The sequence below is a fragment of the Taurulus bubalis genome (assembly GCF_910589615.1).
Source record: "Taurulus bubalis genome assembly, chromosome: 9".
NCBI classification, from domain to species: Eukaryota; Metazoa; Chordata; class Actinopteri; order Perciformes; family Cottidae; genus Taurulus; species Taurulus bubalis.
Window position 1 is genome coordinate 27,668,124 of NC_136597.1, and position 21,022 is coordinate 27,689,145.

Consider the following 21,022-nt stretch of genomic DNA (forward strand, 5'->3'; position numbering starts at 1 on the left):
CCTCCATGACGGCGGTCCGATTTCTCACAGACACCAAACGCCTCTCATGTGTAAAGAATGTGTTTCTGCATCGCTGGAAATAGTCTTTCCTCTTAGCGTCATCATTCATCATTGTTTAATTTGTGCCACATAACACTTGCGGCATCCATTTACCCTCCGTCCCTCACCGGACCGCGCCGCGCTATCTTGGTCTCTTTAATGAGCGAGGGGGGCATTCCAGGGGCTTTCTGGGTAATCACAGCGTCTGGCACGAAAAGGCACCCGGGGGTTGGGGGTCAGCGGCAAACTCAGATTCGCTTCCCTCCCTTTTCCAAAAGGGCAACAACATGCTTCAAACGGTCCAGGTTCTGTTTGGTCCGATGAGGTTTACAACAGAAGTAAAGAGCGGGAGCAGAGTGCGTCGGGTTGTGGACGCCGTAACGAGGAAGTCTCTGGTGTCGGGTACCGGCTGTGAAACGGGGCACCGCTCCAGGCTCGAGTGTCCCGCGCTCTGATCAGTAATTGTATTTACCTTGTCTCCGTCTTCCCTCCATTAAGGGCGGTAATGAGGCGAGTTGTGAGCTGAGGAACTCTCCGCTGATGACGATCCGGAGGATTCTAAAGAGACAGCTGTTGGTAAAGAGAGGTCCTGCTGATCTGTTTGACAGCTGTGACCCGCTGCAGGCCGGGCCAGTGCCGGGCCAATGTGGTTCCAACACTTGGCCAACATGTTGTCAATGTGGTGCCAACGTGGTGCCAACATGGAGCCAACATGGTGCCAACGTGGTGCCAACATGGTCCAACGTGGTGCCAACATGGTGCCAACGTAGTGCCAACATGGTCCCAACGTGGTGCCAACATGGTGCCAACATGGTGCCAACGTGGTCCCAATGTGGCGCCAACATGGTGCCAACGTGGTGTCAACGTGGTGCCAACATGGTTCCAACGTGGTACCAACATGGTGCCAACATGGTGTCAACGTGGTGCCAACATGGTGCCAACATGGTTCCAACATGGTACCAACATAGTGCCAACATGGTGCCAACATTGTGCCAACATGGTCCCAACGTGGTACCAACATGGTGCCAATATGGTGCCAACATGGTACCAACGTGGTGCCAACATGGTGCCAACATGGTGCCAACATGGTTCCAACGTAGTGCCAACATGGTGCCAACATGGTCCCAACATGGTGCCAATGTGGTGTCAACGTGGTCCCAACATAGTGCCAACATGGTGCCAACATTGTGCCAACATGGTCCCAACGTGGTACCAACGTGGTGCCAATATGATGCCAACGTGGTGCCAACGTGGTGCCATCGTGGTGCCAACGTGGTGCCAACGTGGTGTCAACATGGTGCCAACGTGATACCAACGTGGTGCCAACATGATGCCAACGTGGTGCCAACGTGGTGTCAATATGGTGCCAACGTGAGACCAACGTGGTGCCAACATGATGCCAACGTGGTGCCAATGTGGTGCCAACATGATGCCATCGTGGTGCCAACGTGGTGTCAATATGGTGCCAACATGGTGCCAACATGGTTCCAACGTGGTACCAACATGGTGCCAATGTGGTGTCAACGTGGTGCCAACATGGTGCCAACATGGTTCCAACGTGGTACCAACATAGTGCCAACATAGTGCCAACATTGTGCCAACATGGTCCCAACATGGTACCAACGTGGTGCCAATATGATGCCAACGTGGTGCCAACGTGGTGCCATCGTGGTGCCAACGTGGTGCCAACGTGGTGTCAACATGGTGCCAACGTGATACCAACGTGGTGCCAACATGATGCAATCGTGGTGCCAACGTGGTGTCAACATGATACCAACATGGTGCCAACATGATGCCAACGTGGTGCCAATGTGGTGCCAACGTGGTGCCAACACGGTGCCAAGGTGTCAACACGGTGCCAAGGTGCCAACACGGTGCCAAGGTGTCAACACGGTGCTAAGGTGTCAACACAGTGCCAAGGTGTCAACACGGTGCCCATAACAAGTTTTTTTTTCCTAAATTTGTGACTTTAATTTATTATTTTCTTGCAGGTTTAGGACCCTGTAGTTTCAGAGATTATTCCAGATGTTTTACTCGTAATCACACTTTTCAGAAAAGATTGGTGACCGTAACACACAGAACCTGCCGCCCAATCATCGCCGATCAAGTTACATTGTGGTTAATGTAGGAATACAAACAGGATCAAAAAGATGAAGCCTCTGGTTCTGCTTGATATCATCACAACAATGTTAACAACACCAGACTGAAGCTATTGTAACATTAAGGCTCATTATGATTCTACACAATACATGAAACTATATTTCTAAAGCTCACAGACCAGATTATGCTCACGGTATTCATTGAGTTTCTTTCTGAGTTGAATATGAAGCACAAGACACGATGTCATTAAAGCCAAACAGCAGCAGCACGTTTAAAAAGCAGAGCTCCATTCAGTCTGAAGTCTTCAGTCCACAAACAAACCACACGACTGTCTGCAGGGCCGTAAATCTGCTGCTGCGAGGTAATCCAGCTCAGTGTGTGTGTGTGTGTGTGTGTGTGTGTGTGTGTGTGTGTGTGTAAAGTAATCTGCCACCAGTGCAGCACAATGCAGTCGTTGTAGTGTTGGTGGTTTACAGCAGGCAGCAGGTGTGAAGGCCGACACCTCCGCTGTCAGTCTGCAAGTTTTAGGTTTATTAAGTGCTTTGTGTGTGTGTGTGTGTGTGTGTGTGTGTGTGTGTGTGTGTGTGTGTGTGTGTGTGTGTGTGTGTGTGTGTGTCCTGTCTCGTTATTATCTTGCGTGTATCTGTAAGTGCCTCTTTTGCTGCTCTTTTAAGTTAAAATAACTCAACATCACATATTGGAAATTAAAGTAAAACTTCTTAAAACACCGTTAAAAAAACTGTAATTTTACAGATTTTTTTCCATTTTGTAAAAATACATGAAAAATAAAATATATATCTTTGACATTAAAGGTAAAAGATGTATTTTAAGAATGGAAAATGTCTGTAATAACAAGGGACAGTTATATACCGTTATTGTACAGTCATTTATTGGTGCCACAGAATATAACTTTTTTATTCTTATATGTTTCCAGTTTATATTCTTTTATAGTCTTTTCATTCTTGGTTTTATGTTACAGGTGAACTCATCTGTAATTATGGTCAAGAAGACAATCAGTTTAATATAGATCTGCTTTATATGGGACTTTTTCACATAATTGAGCAGTCAAATTATTTGTAAGAGTAAATAATGTTTCTGTATCAGTGACTTAATATCAGATTATCAAACATTATGTTCATAAATGATCTTTAGAGGCGTTGGATGGTCTTTGATTGTCCCGGCTAGCTAAGCTACACTGTAAAAAAACAAGAACTTTAAAAATAATAATAATAATACATTTCATTTTTGAGTGCCACAGAGCCCATATATAGTAAAACCAAATAAAAACAGTTAAAACACGGTTAAAGCAACCCCTAATAAAAAAGTGTTTAATAAGAAGACAAATTAATAGCTGACAATGTCAAATGTCTGGCTGCCAAACAAAAGAAACGTAAAATTAAGGTAAAAAAGCTAAATTCAAATTTAGGGCGAAAACCATAAATTTACGGAAATTTTCATTCAAGGTTTTGCAGTGAAATATTGTTATTTTACATGAATTTGTATGTAACTTAAGAAAGCAGTAACAATGCTGTATAAATAATACAGTAATCTTTCTCTACAAAAATTAGATTATTTTTTTTAAATTATTAGTATAATCCTTAAATTAACAGTTGGTTTGTTAATTTACAGATAATGTCTGTAATTTTACAGAGTAATTACTACTGAGTTATTTTCTGTAAAATTATGATTAGTTTTTACAGTGTAGGCTGACAGGATTCATATTCACTGAACATTTAACTCTCAGAAAGAACGTGAATGAATGTTTTTCCACAAATGTTGAACTATATGATGACATATATTTATATGATGATATATATTTATATGATGATATACACACATATACATATATTTAATGGTGGTTTAGGTCCAAGACCATGAACCTGGTCTGCAATCCGGTTTCACTGGGATCTGGGTCCTTGTTCAGAGGCGACCCCCCTGGTTCTGCCTCCTCTCCTGTTGCAGGGTGAGTGACGGGAGGGGCTGCTGCTCCCTGGGGGGTCAGCTGGTCCAGAGGGGGGTCAGCTGGTCCGGGAGGGAAGAAAGGCCGGCTCTCAGCCCCGGAGCACCCCAAGGGTCAACAGGACCCCACACCCTTGACACGAACCCCCCTTAGACCACCTCCGACAGCTCGGTAATCACCCTGGGCCGGACCTCACTGTAAAGGATTACAGCCTCTCTGCAGGAGGCGGGTCCACGAGACCACAGGTCTGACCGAGACCATGTAGAGGTCTGACCGAGACCAGATAGAGGTCTGACCGAGACCATGTACAGGTCTGACAGAGACCATGTAGAGGTCTGACCGAGACCATGTAGAGGTCTGACCGAGACCAGATAGAGGTCTGACCGAGACCATGTAGAGGTCTGACCGAGACCAGATAGAGGTCTGACAGAGACCATGTAGAGGTCTGACAGAGACCATGTAGAGGTCTGACCGAGACCATGTAGAGGTCTGACAGAGACCAGATAGAGGTCTGACCGAGACCATGTAGAGGTCTGACCGAGACCATGTAGAGGTCTGACAGAGACCAGATAGAGGTCTGACCGAGACCATGTAGAGGTCTGACCGAGACCAGGTAGAGGTCTGACCGAGACCATGTAGAGGTCTGACCGAGACCATGTAGAGGTCTGACAGAGACCAGATAGAGGTCTGACAGAGACCAGATAGAGGTCTGACAGAGACCATGTAGAGGTCTGACAGAGACCAGATAGAGGTCTGACCGAGACCATGTAGAGGTCTGACCGAGACCAGATAGAGGTCTGACAGAGACCATGTAGAGGTCTGACCGAGACCAGGTAGAGGTCTGACCGAGACCATGTAGAGGTCTGACCGAGACCAGATAGAGGTCTGACCGAGACCATGTAGAGGTCTGACAGAGACCAGATAGAGGTCTGACCGAGACCAGATAGAGGTCTGACAGAGACCATGTAGAGGTCTGACAGAGACCAGATAGAGGTCTGACCGAGACCAGATAGAGGTCTGACCGAGACCATGTAGAGGTCTGACAGAGACCAGATAGAGGTCTGACCGAGACCATGTAGAGGTCTGACCGAGACCATGTAGAGGTCTGACAGAGACCAGATAGAGGTCTGACCGAGACCAGATAGAGGTCTGACAGAGACCAGATAGAGGTCTGACCGAGACCAGATAGAGGTCTGACCGAGACCATGTAGAGGTCTGACAGAGACCATGTAGAGGTCTGACCGAGACCAGATAGAGGTCTGACCGAGACCAGATAGAGGTCTGACCGAGACCAGGTAGAGGTCTCACCGAGACCAGGTAGAGGTCTGACAGAGACCATGTAGAGGTCTGACCGAGACCAGGTAGAGGTCTGACCGAGACCATGTAGAGGTCTGACAGAGACCAGATAGAGGTCTGACAGAGACCAGATAGAGGTCTGACCGAGACCAGGTAGAGGTCTGACCGAGACCAGGTAGAGGTCTGACAGAGACCATGTAGAGGTCTGACAGAGACCATGTAGAGGTCTGACAGAGACCATGTAGAGGTCTGACAGAGACCAGATAGAGGCCTGACAGAGACCACAGGGAGTCTGACAAAGACCAGATACTAATGCCACACAGAATAAATACTCTGTTTCAGTAAAAGTACTAATACAGCACATTATAAATATTCTGTTTAGGGTAAAATTACTAATACACAAAGAAGAAATAGTCCATTTGAGTAACATTGCTCATACAACACAGTATAAATACTGTATTACAGTCAAGATATTTTACAAACAAATGCAAAGAAAAAGTATGCAGTACAATCAACACAATGTACTTGTTATGTATCAGAAGTACATGCAGAATTCAGCAGAATGTCCTTTTATTGGAGTTATAGTATTTTAATGTTTCATGTTCTACTCGGTGGAGGTGAGACTCATTCAAACGACTTTACATTTTAACGTGAAAACCCTGAAACTGAGAAGTAACCAGAGATAAATGTACTGGAGTAAAAAAACTGTGCAGTACTTCAGTGCATGAGTTACAGTCAGAGGTCAGAGGTCACGAGCGCCTGACCCTCGTCTCGGTGATCCGGTAAGAAGAGTTGATTTGAAACTAAAACGTGTGATCTGAACTTCATCGGCGTTCTCGTTTCACCCCCAAAGCGCCGCGTCAGCAGGATTCACTCCTCCGGCCTTCGTCCCGTCAGCAGGCGGCCTCGTCTTCATCAGAGACCTCGTCTTCATCAGAGACCTCGTCTTCATCCAGGGAGGCGCTCAGAGACCGAGGGAGTTACGACCCCGTGAGCGAGGGAGGGAGGGGTTAAACCCCGGAGACCTGAAACCCCGACTCTGGCCTGAAGCCGTCGGTGTCCATTTCCCCCCTCGCCCCCCAACCTCTTGAGTTCCGTAAAATTGGCGAGATTAATGCTGCGGCAGAGGGACAGCGGTGCTGATGGCGTTTCCAGATGGCCGGGCGGCATCGGGCGGCAGCGGCGTTGGCGCGTCGCAGCGCGGCCCCCGGCTTTACGACTCGTGTGAAATCGCTTCAGGGCCGAGGCCCCGAGTCCAGTCAGCCGGTTTGGGACGCCTCGTTATCCGCCTCTCAAAGGGTGTGCACGTCAAAGGGTGTGCACGTCAAAGGGTGTGCACGTCAAAGGGTGTGCACGTCACTCTGAGGTGTGCACGTCACTCTGAGGTTCATCTCCACGGCCTCAACTAAACCACCAATAGTTAGGTTTAGTTACCTAAACTACCAATAGTTAGGTTTAGGCAACTAAACCAAAAGTTAAGTTGAGGCAACTAAACTTAAGATATTGTTCTGTATTTTTACTTCTACGTTGAAAAAGCGCTGAATGAAGGATTCAAATGTTGATTTTCTACAAAGGACCAGGTGACATCTTGGGAGTCAAGATAGATTATTTCACTGCCATCAAAACAGAACTGTGTGATTTACATTTTATTTAAAACATATTTGAATGTGTATATTCTCTATGAACTAGGCTTTCTTAGCTAACGTTAGCTCATAACGTTAGCTCCTAACGTTAGCTCATGGCGTGTTCATGTTGTTGAACGTTTGTTCTTTGTGATGTGAGATTGGAGCCAAAGTCATTTAAACCAAAGAGACGCATAAATAAAAAAATTAAAAAACCTGTCATATCTTTGATTACATCCATAAGTGAATAGAAGGGCCGGTGTGATGACGGGATTAGCCTCGTGATAGAAAAATGTACTTGACACCTTGAGGTAAAATCATTAATCAGGACATTTATTCTTCGAAGAAGGAGCAGAGTCAGAAACACAACATGATGTCAATAGCGTATCCTGGACTGCTCCATGGATGAGAGAGAGTTACCTCTTAAATACAGTAATGACACCATCACAGAAGCTTCAGGTTGGCTTGCATCGCATGGTCATGATAGCAAGGAACAAGTTTCCTTGGTAACTTGTGTATATAAATATTTTCACCGTATTCAGTGTTTTATTATTGTGTTGTGAACGCGGGTTCCATTCTCTGAAACATTTCGGGGGTTTGTTCTGCATAATAAAATTAATTAAATAATGAATTATAGCAATTTGCATTATTTTTTGTCATTCAAGTTTTTATTAAAAATGTTGGATTTATGTGTGTGTGTGTGTGTGTGTGTGTGTGTGTGTGTGTGTGTGTTTCTGAAAGATGCTGGTGATCTTCCTCTGAGCCTCTTGAGGGTCCCGTGAGTCCGTTGCTCTCCAGCGCCCTCCGGCGGCGGCGCCCCGGTACTGCAGCCAGCAGGAACTCTGCTGCTTTATTATGCATCAATAATCTGCATCGATAAGGATTCTGGAGGGAGGCGGGGCAGTGATGGTGATGAAGAGGAGGAGGAGGAAGGCTGTTCATGTAGTATCTCTTAAATAAAAGAGTTTGACTCATAAAGACATGAATATGAATCATTAATATCTCTCTTTTTAAATGTGACACATCTTTTGATTTCATCCATAAAAAGAGTTTTCAGATTTCAACAAACAGGAACGAGGTCAAAGGTCAGCGTCTGTTCTGATGACAGGAACCACAAATTATTATTTATGGATGAGAATAACTTTTCTCCCTGCTGACAAGAAAACGTTGTGTTGTTGTTTTATTCTAGAAATGTTCTCTTTTTAAAACTTAGTTTTTGTCATTTTCTTGACTTTTAATAGAACAAATGAGAAATTTTGATTTATTCAATCAGACATGGCTTTTATTGTAACTGTATTTATTTTTTATTTTAACTGCATTACAACATGTTTATTGTTGTTTTTTATGCATTTTTTTGTCACTTAAATGTGTATTCATTTAAATATATTAACATTAAACATGAATACAAACATGAGGTTTGTCAGACAATAATAAAGTACAGAATAAAAAATATAATAATCACGCCTTTAGTTTATTTAAAGTTTCAGTTTATTAAATCTGTTATTTTAGTAGTTTTTAATACTTCAGGCCTCTGATTATATTTTTATTTCTGTTATTGTTATGCCATCTTCATGTTCAAGACAAGAACTTTGTGTTGGTCTAAAGTGAGTGATGCAGGAAAACACAAGTATAGTATAAAGTACTGCGATATGTGTTTATGTTCCCTCGCAGTACTTTATGCAGTACTTTCTGTCCCTCGCAGTACTTTCTGTTGTACTTCGCAGCAGTACTTACCCTGCTGTTACTGCTCTGTTAGAGGTAATTGTACACTAATTACCGTGAAGCTGTAAACCCCTCCCGCTGCCCGCTGATTAGCCGGAGCCCTGGTGACGTCACGAGCCGGCCCCGCCCCCCCGCTTGGCCCCAGGTATAAGAGGCTCCAGGTCAACAGCTGAGAGGCCAGACAGTGACGGGACTCCCGGTCCCTAAACACAACACTGACAGCTCCTCTTCCTCCTCCTCCTCCTCTTCCTCTCTCTCCTCTCTCTCCTCTCCTGGACCTTCCTCCTCCGTGGTGCGTTCAGGGCCATGGAGCTGTCGGATATGTCGTTCCCCATCCCCGCGGCCGATGACTTCTACGACGACCCGTGCTTCAACACCAGCGACATGCACTTCTTCGAGGACCTGGACCCGCGGCTCGTGCACGCGGGCCTGAAGCCGGACTCCTCTTCCTCCTCGCCTTCCTCGCCTTCCTCCTCCTGCTCCTCTTCCTCGCTCCCGCACCTCCACCAGGACGACGAGCACGTGCGCGCGCCCAGCGGGCACCACCAGGCGGGCCGCTGCCTGCTGTGGGCCTGCAAGGCCTGCAAGCGGAAGACCACCAGCGCGGACCGGCGCAAGGCGGCCACGCTGCGCGAGCGCCGGCGGCTCGGGAAGGTCAACGACGCGTTCGAGTCCCTGAAGCGATGCACGAGCTCCAACCCCAACCAGCGGCTGCCCAAAGTGGAGATCCTGCGCAACGCCATCAGCTACATCGAGTCCCTGCAGGCGCTGCTGCGCGGCGGCCAGGAGGACGGCTTCTACCCGGCGCTGCTGGAGCCCTACAGCGGGGACTCCAGCGCCTCCAGCCCGCGCTCCGACTGCTCCGACGGCATGGTGAGTTCAGGGACCGGCGGCTGCTGCGCCTTTACGCGCCGCGGGCACGTTGACGGTTAGGGGTTATTTGGGCTGTGTCATTGTGTTTGTTTGAAGTGTATTTAGTCTGTTTGTGTCTTTGTGTTTATCTAAAGTTTATTTAGTCTCTTTGTATTAATGTGTTGTTTATTTAAATGTGTATTTAGTTTGCGTCTTTGTGGGGAATCTTTACATTTTCTGATCATATTTTTCATTTTTTTAACTGTTCTCACGCAGCATTTTATCTTATTAACTCCACAAAAATAAATATTGAATCGAATGGATCATTTTCTGGATCAAAACTCCAGATAAATATTAAGTAAAGTAAAGTACAGTAAAGTAAATAAATAGATAGATGTATACTTTATTTATCCCAGAGGGAAATTCGTTAGTCAGTAGTAAGTTACATATGAGACACAACAAATACAATAAAAATACAAAATTTCAGAAATGCAAAATACTCTCTCTCTCTCTCTCTCTCTATATATATATGTATAATGTGTGTGTAAACAAAACACAGTAAAGTGTATAAGAGTATATGAAGTGTATAAGTAAAGTAAATGTTTAGTACAGTAAATGTTTAGTAAAGTTAAATAATGTTAAATATCTGTAATTTAAGGTCGGAAGGAAAAATACGAAGAAGTTTAAATTAAAGTTTAGTTTCTTTCCTGATGAATCATCAGATTTGTTATTTTTTTGTGGACATTAAAAGTTTTGTTTTCGTTTGATCTTTTTCATTCTGTACTAAATAAATATTTGACATGTTCACGTTTTGTAAGGAAAACATTTATTTAGGTTTTAAAATGTGAAAATATGTAAAACATTAAAACAATTTTAACGAACCAAAGCAACACTTCGTTTTACCTTTTTTTTGATGAAATTATTTTAAATGCAAACCTTTGAAGAAAAATAACCCTAAAACCTTAAATATAAAAGACTAAACTAACGGTCAGTTTTGTGACTTCATTTAAATATAAATCTGCCGTTTTTCTCTCTGCAATATCTCAAAATTAAGTTTTGACCTTTTTTGTGTTTTCTTCGTTTTTAATTTAACATTTTAAATTATTTTTGAAGCTGCAACATTTAACTTTATGTTTTTCTCTCTAGTTGAATATTAATATTTAAGCTTATGCAGAAATGTATTTTTAATATATTCGTCATGTTTTTGTTTCTGCAGACGGATTTCAACACTTCGACCTGTCAATCAAACAGAAGAGGAAGCTATGACAGCTCATATTTCTCTGAGACTCCAAACGGTAAGAAACCTAGAATCAATTTTTATGATTATATTATAATCATAACGATAATATGACCAGCTAACAGGCTAATTATGATGCTAATTTAAATAATGCACCTCGGTAGTAAAACAGAGTTTCAGATGATGAGGAAAATAAAACCATAAAATAAAGTGAGCAGCTTTTGTTTAGTTAATTAGCCAAATATATTTATTTATTTACAAACAATAATCATTTTAAATTGAGAAAAATGTTTTGTAGAAATTGAAATAGTAAGAGAAAATGTAATTAGTTTAATGAGCATTTAATTAATGTTAAATAATCTGAAGTTTTCCATAATTTAACATAAATATAAACAAATTACTTTTATTTTACTGAAATATCTCGTTATGAATCCAGATATGAAGAAAGAAAGTGTGTTGTTTTTATCATTAATATTATTTACAGTAAAAAACTACTATGAATAAATAAATAAAATGAATGAAAATAGTTTGTTTATAATCAGGAAAATAATGTTGTTGCTATTTGTTACTTTGATTAAAATAATTAAACAGATGTTCAGGATGTTGTTGTTAAAACAAAACCTATTAAATTAATAATCCGTGGTTATGAACATTATTACGTGGTTATAAATATGAATATTATGATATTATGGTGGTTATGATGATATAGTAGCTCATGTAGTAGCGCTGCTCCCCCTGCAGGCGGCGTGAGGAGCAGCCGCAGCTCCGTGGTCTCCAGCCTGGACTGCCTGTCCAGCATCGTGGAGCGGATCTCCAGCAGCAGCCAGCTGCCTCCTCCTCTTCCTCCTCTTCCTCCTCTTCTTCCTCTTCTTCCTCACGCTCCCGCCGCCGACCCCGGGGCCTCGCCGCCGGACCCCGTCCCTGAGGCCCCGGGGCCCGTCCACGTCCCCGCCCCGCCCGCCAGCCAGGACCCGAACCTCATCTACCAGGTCCTATAGAGACCTGAAGGTCCTATAGAGACCTGAAGGTCATATAGAGACCCCATCTATCAGGTCCTATAGAGACCTCATCTATCAGGTCCTATAGAGACCTCATCTATCAGGTCCTATAGAGACCTCATCTACCAGGTCCTATAGAGACCTGAAGGTCCTATAGAGACCTGAAGGTCCTATAGAGACCTGAAGGTCATATAGAGACCTCATCTATCAGGTCCTATAGAGACTTGAAGGTCCTATAGAGACCTGAAGGTCATATAGAGACCTCATCTATCAGGTCCTATAGAGACCTCATCTATCAGGTCCTATAGAGACTTGATCGATCAGGTCCGATAGAGACCTGAAGGTCCTATAGAGACCTGAAGGTCCTATAGAGACCTCATCTATCAGGTCCTATAGAGACCTGAAGGTCCTATAGAGACCTGAAGATCCTATAGAGACCTGAAGGTCCTATAGAGACCTCATCTACCAGGTCCTATAGAGACCTTCAGGTCCTATAGAGACCTTCAGGTCCTATAGAGACCTTCAGGTCCTATAGAGACTTGATCGATCAGGTCCTATAGAGACCTCATCTATCAGGTCCTATAGAGACCTGAAGGTCCTATAGAGACCTCATCTATCAGGTCCTATAGAGACTTGATCGATCAGGTCCAGACCTTCACATCCGGGTCCTCGCGGTCCTTTATTCTGAAATCTACTGAACAACTTAAACATGTTTGTTTTTTAATCTGGAGACAAATCATCCGTCTGGTTTATGTCCTGAAACTGAAAAGTATGGAAGCTCATTCCTGCTGGAAAATAATAATATTAATAATTATTGAGTGTGAAAGAGCATTCACGACCCTTTGATCAATCGTGCGTCATAAACTCTCTCAGTCTCATCAGCAGATGGAGTTTAATATTTTATAATCAGATTTTATAGATGTCTAGTCCAACAAACTCCAGCAGCCGATGAAGCTCTGAGATAAAGTCACAACATATCTTTATTTCTAAATATGAATTATGTCTTAATTCAATAGATTTTTAGTTTCAGCGACAAATATTTATCGTTCTAATTTGAATTAAATTATACCAATTTATTATGTCTTTAATTAAACTTATATACTCTTATTTTGAAAAATAAGGGGGGAAATGTAGAAGATAAAATGTTGATGTCATCATTCCAAAGTAAGATGTATTTTCCGCCATGAATGATCTTCCATACTAAACATATTTGACCCCAGATTATACTTCCTGTTAAAATAAGTACGTGTGACTTAATGCTGGGAATCGTAGTTTTATTTTGTTAAACAGGATCACTGATCAGTTCCTGCTGTTTTTATTTAGTTTTAAGTTATGAGGAAACATTTTAACGGCTCCGCTCGAGTCCTTCAGATCTGTCTTCCTCTCTGATGAAGGACGGAGGCCAAAACAAACAACATGATTTACATTCCTCCACTCTGTTCGTCTCCCTCATAAACATCTGAATAATCCTGAGATTATTAGAAAGATGTCTTCAAAACCTGCAGGAATAAATAACTGTGGAAGTATTTTATTGTGAAGGCGGCTCAGACCTTCCTGTCAAAGTAAACAACAACAACATTTATCTCCATAGGACCATGTTTCTGTTTCTGTACATATTATGTAAATAAGAGCTGATTTGTTCCAACTGAACGTATTAATTATGTATTTAATGTTTCCGTCTGTATGTGCTTTTGTTTGTTGTGAAAAATGTTAAACTTTATATTTATACATCTGAAAACTGAGTGACAAATAAATGAAATGATTATTTATAATAAACAACACGACTCTGTTTAATTTCTTTCAAATGTTTTATTTCATGATGAATTATTTACTATTTAGGCCTCAGGATAATTTTACTTTTTTACTTTTTTATTCAGGGAATTAAAAGTATATTTTTTGTGGTGAAGCTAAAAGGAAATAGTGAAACATAAAGTATATTTTAAATATTTACCTTTTTAGATTTAACTAAAATAATCATTTGACTATTAACTGCAACTATAAAAATAAACATATTTCATTTTTATTCAACGAGCCTTCACAGAACAACGCTTTTAATATATGTTTTTAATTATGTCATATATTTTATTTTTTTCTAAAAAGGTATATAGGTATATATATATGTATATGTGTATATGTATATATGTATATGTATATATATATATGTATATATGTATATATATGTATATATATATATGTATATATATATATATATATATATATATATATATATATATATATATATACGAACACACACACACTTTTGTAATGCCTCAAAATTAAATGTGTTAGTTTTGTAGCCGTCTTCAGGAAAAGAAACTTTAATTGAGAGTAAAGTGATTAATTTAACCAATCTTCATATAAACATATCTACAATAAGCTTTTTGACATTTCTCCAAAAACCTTGAGAATGAAACGTTCCGTTTCTTAAAGAGCTGCTGAATAAACAGAGCAGCAGCGCCCCCGTGTGGCCGCGTGGAGAACTGCAGGAGTTTATGTGGATCAGAAAATATGAACTTATTTTAAAACTAAATCACGTATTGTGATGGAATCGTATATCCAGACATTGTGAAACTTAGTTATGTTGTATAAACATAATAAATATAATAAAAATATATTAATAACATTTCTCAGGAAATCAGATTAATTTGCACTGAAGTTCTTAATTAAACGAACAAAATATATGTATTCACACATGATCATAAAACAGCATGTGGACTTTTTATTTATGAAATGAGATATATGTCTATATATATATATATATATATATATATATATATATATATATATATATATATATATATACTTGATTATTTATAATGTATATATATATATATATATATATATATATATATATATATATATATATATATATATATATATATATATATATACATTATAAATAATCAAGTACAATTCTGACCTACACATTAGTACTTGCATAGAATAGAGTAAATAATCGTCTTTTTTACTCAACTACATTTCTCTGACGGCTGTAGTTACTTAAAACCAAATATAATCAACATATAAAAATGCTAATAAAATATACCTTTACTTTTTGTACTTTAAGTATTTTTTGTGTGCTAATACTTTTACTTAAAGTTCTGAATGCTGGACTTTTACTTGTGATTAGAGTCAGAATCAGATTTATGTATTTTAAACTTTGCACTATTCAGAGTGAAAAGCAGCTAAATGAATGAAGTCGTCATTCTTTTCATTATTTGGGTTTTTCTTACTTTGACATTTTGACAAAATGTATGCAGGAACTAAAAGAAGAAGGAAGATGTTCTGAGAACAAGACGGGCTGATGCGTCTCTTTGTAGCGGTTCTGTTTCTTTTTGCTCTCTTTGTATCTCTTTTAGTTCTTTTATCTTTTCTCTCTGTAGTCTTTTTGTTTCTTTTATCTTTTCTCTCTGTAGTCTTTTTGTTTCTTTTTGGTCTCTTTGTATCTCTTTTAGTTATTTTATCTTTTCTCTCTGTAGTCATTTTGTTTCTTTTTGGTCTCTTTGTATCTCTTTTAGTTCTTTTATCTTTTCTCTTTGTAGTCATTTTGTTTCTTTTTGGTCTCTTTGTATCTCTTTTAGTTCTTTTATCTTTTCTCTCCGTAGTCATTTTGTTTCTTTTTGGTCTCTTTGTATCTCTTTTTAGTCGTTTTTGTTTCTCTTTTTGTCGTTTTGGGTCTAATTGTTTTGTGTCATTTTATTGTATGTCTCTTTGTAGTTGTTTTGTTTCTTTTTGTTCTCTTTGTAGTTGTTTTGTTTCTTTTTGTTCTCTTTGTAGTCGTTTTATGTTTCTTTTTGTTCTCTTTGTAGTCGTTTTATGTTTCTTTTTGTTCTCTTTGTAGTCGTTTTATGTTTCTTTTTGGTCGTTTTTGTCTCTCTTTGTAATTGTTTTGTGTCGTTGTATTTTATGTTTCTTTGTAGTTGTATTGCTATCTTTGTCACTTTGTATGTTTTTGTTTCTTTTTTTGGTCCTTTTGAGTTTCTTTGTAATTGTTTCGTGTCATTTTGTAGTTTTATTGCTCGTTGTAATACTTCTTTAGCGTCTCTTTGTAGTAATGCTGTCTTTTTTGGCTTTTATGCCCCGTTCTTAGTCGTTGTGAATCAATGAGTCACTTGAAGTCGTTTTGCATCTCTAGTTAGTTGTTGTCTGTGTCTCTTTGTAGACGTCTCATGTTTCTTTGTGGTCATTATTGTCTCTTTCTGGTTGTATCGGCCTATTAAATGAAGATCAGGGACACGGTCTTCATGTAATTACACATGCTCACTGATCCTTCGTATTCAAAGTCTAATCAGTTCACCGAAATCATCACAGCTCCCAAACAGATGTGAAACCAGCTCCATGTTGGGCTTCATAGACCTGAAGACAGGTGATCACCGTCAGCATCACTCACCTGTGTCCTGTTGTCTCCTATATATATATATATATATATATATATATATATATATATATATATATATATATATATATATATATATATATATATATGTGTGTGTATTTCTGGAAAAAAAGAAGCAACTAAAACGTTTTGAGACTTTGTGAAGTTGTTAAATGCAGAGCTTTAATATATTTTGCCGATTAAGTTCGATTCAACTCTGCAGTTAGAAAACAGTGTTGAACAAATGACTGTGTGAAACATACTGAACTTTATTGGTTTCTGAATGACAACAGCTCTACAGACACGGCTTGAAGAGTCACACTTTATTTACAAAAATTCTGAGAACCAAACCAGCGCAGGGCGAGGAAGCGTGATGGCGAAACAAGTTTTTCTGTTTTTTTTAGTTTTTATTCCGATTGAACAGCAGCTAAAGGCTCCTGGTTGCGTGAACCGGGACGTGGGTTGAAGTCCACCTCAGCGTTGCTAGCGTCTTCTGAGCTGCGACCTTTCGCCGCCGCCGCGTGCGTTGCTTCGCCAGGCGTGTGTCCGGGGCGATCGCGGTTGGCTTTTCTGAGACGACCTTTCTACTTTCTGCGGCGGGCGGCTCCCTTCTTGCTGCTGTGATACGGAAGAAGAAAAAAAACACACAAAAGAATACGGGAAACATTGTCAGAAATCTGACAATTTGTAAACGTTGCGTTCATCAGCTAACAGGTGGCGCCTTTTCGTTTAACACAAATTCACACCTCTGGGATTGATAGCTTTCTTGAAGGCTCCTTATATAAAGAATGGTTTATGGATGAGAAAACGTAAACTACCCTCGGGTTACAAGCCGCTCCTACCTCCGGTCAGTGACCTCGCTCTAGCAAGCTAGCAGCAGCGCTAGCTAGGAGCAGCGCTAGCTAGCAGCTCGGGAAAACGTATTAGCACGTCTGCTAGGACGTCTTTCAAAATCCTTCCAGGAAATATACTTTTCCTCCCTTTCTCCACCAGAGATAATCATAATTTAGTTTGCAGGGTTCAAATCTTTTAATTAGTGATACAAAATAAAATGTTTGGCTGTCGTAAAACCTATCCGACATGTGAAAAAAAGAGTGAAGTTGAACAAAAATCTATGTTAAATGGATGCTTAAGGGTCCAATAAGGGAAAAGGTGGAGCATAAATGGTCAGAAATAAGAAATACATGTTTAAATTTAACTCAAAAGTCAATTTTGTTCCCACGTCCGACACTGAATGCTAATGGGATGCTAACTGACGCAGAAAGCAGCTAAAACACTTGCTCTCCATCTAGTTTGCATTTATTTTGTTAGCTCGATATGATGAGCAGGAATTCTTCAGTTTTCTGTTTTGTTTGCATGTCATAGTTTTTGTTTTTGCACATTTACATTTATCCGATCGTGCAAAAACCTCTGGGTAGCTAACGTAGCCAACATAGCTAACGATCCCGGCACAGTTAACATTTTCCTGCAACAGTCAAATCAATAAAATGGTAAATGAACGACAAAAATATATTTAATTTAGTGGAACCAAGCTTGCAAGGTGTGAATGAATGGATATAATGTTTAAGTTCTCATGTTTTAAACTGCTTGTATTCAAAAGTAATCAGAGAGAAATAATACCATTTAATTTCAACAACTTCATTTTTTCATGCAGAACGTGAAACTACATCCAAAATGGCAAAAGTAAAAGCAGACGTCTCTGTTGACATGTTGAAGTTCAGGCAGGAATCAAACACAAACCCGTGCAGCACTTACCTGCAGGTTACCGAGTCCGACCGCCGCCCACTGACTGATTACCTTTAGCGGTTTAGCTTTGCTGTTGCAATGGCGCTCACACACAATGAAGTAAAGCGGTCAGTATGAGGAGGAGCGCCCCGACCTTTACACTGAAAAAGGTCGCACCAACTTGGGTCATAATTGCTCTTAATAATTACATTTTCTTTCATTGTTTTATTTATTTTTACGGTCTCAAAAGAGTTTCCACTGTCTACGTTTTATTGGCCGGTGTAACTGTTCAGAGGATTATCGATGCTTTTTCAGAGAACGCCAGGGAACACTCCCTACATAACCAACACTGGTATGATCCCATCACCAGTTATGAATGAAACAAAACGTGATGTTATGAATGGGAACAAAAGATAAACAACACATAGAATGTTTGGGACAGTACATATCTCAGGAAAAGAAAATGGAAATAAATGCACACAGATTGCTAAATCAAGTGAACAAATGATTTATATTTATCTTGAGTTGATTTAGCAAACCATTTGCATGAAATTCCACAATTTGTCTTTTCTACCACATGAACATAACGGCGTCTCCGTGATGACGAACACAATTTAGTCAACAAATGTTTCTGAGACAGAAATGTTTTATCAGGACAATAACATTTAAATGAGATTTATTATTATGTATTTATTGTTTTATTTCTTACTGTTACATCATCAGTAAATTGTTTGTTTTTAACATGTAAAGCGCCTTGACAACCTTTTGAACTGCCGTACGAATAAAATGTATTATTAAAACAAGACGAGAAATATCACTATTAGTTGTAAACAATTCAGTTTAGTTCTACTTTTTTTCTTTTCTACGTTAGCTAGTGAGTCTAGCAAACATTCAATCTCACCATACTAGCTGGTCAGCTAACCTGCTCAACGTTCAAAATGGAAAAGTAAAATGTTTTAAACTTTTAACATACGTTTTCCACGTTAGCTAGTTGGCCGGCTGCTACAATTTTGAAATAACTAAAGTAAAATAGTTGTTTAACTTTTGACTCCAGAAACACTATGATTAGCTGATAACTATTTTTTTTCTATGTTAGCTAGTGGGTCTAGCCGATTTTTCATGATCAATCTCACCATTTTTGCCAGCTATAAACTATAACTATAAACTATAAACATGGCTTAAATGTTTGTTGTAACTTTTGACTACAAAAATGCTATAATTAGCTGTAAACAAAACAAAAGATTTCTACGTTAGCTAGTGAGTTGAGCTGACTTTTCCTGATCAATCTCACCATTTTAGCCAACTATAAACTATTCAAATAGCATAAATGTGTGTTTTAACTTGCAGCTTATTAGCATGTTAATTTGAATCATGTTAATGATGTAATGAAAGGTGACATGGCAACATGATTTATGAGTTTATGATTTCGGGGCGCTATATTACGTTGAAACTTCTAAACAAAGCGGATTTAAAGACCGAAGCTACAAATCTTCTCCGACATGAAAACATCTTCTTTTCCAATATCCAGTTTACATCAAACTAAGAGCACAAGACAGTCCCGACTGAGGGAAGGTTTTCTGCCGTAAACTGCCATGAACCGCCATGGATGCTCAAGACGGTTCATGTTCGGATAAAGAAAAGGTTTCACGCAGACGGTCGGGAGTTACGTTTTGGAGGATTAGCCCGCCGGGCCGCTATATACTTACTGCTTCTGCAACTCATCAATGCGGTGCCTGCAGGAGAGAACCTGCAAGACGACACAGCGGCAGCTTTAACACATTTACCTCCGAGGAAAAGGACTTCCCCTCTGCTTCCCTTCCTGATTGTTGTTGCGTTAAGACGCCCGTCGTGGTTTCCCTCAAAGAAACGTGGAGAACTTTAGAGACCCGGCTTCACCTCGACGGGGGAAGTCTGACTTACCTGTCGGAGCTCACACACCTGACCCCTGACCTCCGGGCTCTGTGATGCTAAAGCTAAGACATCCAGACCGGGACAGAACGTGGAGGAGCTCCACTTCACATCCTCAATCTGCTTTTAACTGAAGAGTTTGATTCCAAAATAGACATCGCTGATTAGATGACAGCAAGAACAACAACGCATTCTTAAAATAAATAAATAGGGTCCTCACATTGGGAAATGTAGAGGATGAAAGGTGACTGCATTGTTTGATATAATAATTTCCTGTTTGTTTAAATTTTGTACGGAAGCTCAGAGGGGAAAATTCCTGTAGTTACACAAAAGAAGATTGCCCTCTTATTGAATAGTTATAGTATATAGCTGGCTAAAATGGTGAGATTGATCATGAACAGTCAGCTAGACTCACTAGCTAACGTAGAAAAAAAATAGTTAACAGCTAATTATAGTGTTTCTGGAGTCAAAGGTTACAAGCCGGCCAACTAGCTAACGTGGAAAACGTATGTTAAAAGTTAAAAAACATTTTACTTTTCCATTTTGAACGTTGAGCAGGTTAGCTGACCAGCTAGTATAGTGAGATTGATCATGAACGTCTGCTAGACTCACTAGCTAAGATGTTGAATCTTAATACAAAATGTTATACGTCGCAAAAAATAAATGAAAGCAAATTAGACGCGTTTCAATCCACTAGTTCGCTCAGTGCTGTGTTTTGGTGAAGCATTCAGAAGACTTGTTTTTGTTCACTTAAAGCAACATAAAACATTAAAATAAAGGGAATTTAACCGTCTGGTTGGCTTTTTTCCACAGCGGATGTTCAGGTGTCACTTTTGGAAAACAAACTCTTCAGTTCCCTCTTTCAGTTTTCTTTTTATCCCCGGTGGTGTGTGGCCTCCTGCCGGCCAGCGGGGGGCGCTGTGGCTCCTAGCGCCCTTATGTGGCTCCTAGTGACCTTCAAATGGCCCCCAGTGACCTTCATGCCAACATGCAGCGAGCCTCGAGCGTCTGCTGCTCAGCTCTACTTACAATTTACTGAGCTCTTCCACTCTCTTACGCAGGGTTGTAACCTGGAGGGATTCAAAGAGCATATCGAGGGTTCAAACCCGGAGGGTCGCTCGGCTGGATGCTCGCCGTCATTATTATCAACAACAACAACAACAACAACAGCTGGTCCAGACTGAGGAG

The 21,022-nt window shown here is 40.4% G+C and overlaps 2 protein-coding genes across 2 annotated transcripts in view; one reads left to right on the forward strand and one right to left on the reverse strand.

Annotated features, from left to right (window-relative positions):
- Positions 1-9,045: 9,045 nt before the first annotated feature.
- Positions 9,046-11,826, forward strand: myod1 (myogenic differentiation 1; the record flags this gene model as incomplete). The annotated part of the gene is made up of 3 exons (XM_079224199.1): positions 9,046-9,612; positions 10,808-10,886; positions 11,570-11,826. 3 exons carry the CDS (start codon positions 9,046-9,048, stop codon positions 11,824-11,826), a joined length of 903 nt encoding a protein of 300 aa, XP_079080325.1.
- A 4,624-nt stretch (positions 11,827-16,450) lies between these two features.
- The window catches only part of LOC306741313 (troponin T, fast skeletal muscle isoforms-like), a gene marked incomplete at its 5' end in the record, with an annotated part of 15,320 nt that continues 10,748 nt past the window's right edge, over positions 16,451-21,022 (reverse strand). The window contains 2 exons of the mRNA XM_079223591.1: positions 16,451-16,819; positions 20,864-20,904. Of these exons, the coding sequence (XP_079079717.1) occupies positions 16,786-16,819; positions 20,864-20,904 (75 nt within the window). The remainder of the gene's footprint in view (positions 16,820-20,863; positions 20,905-21,022) is intronic.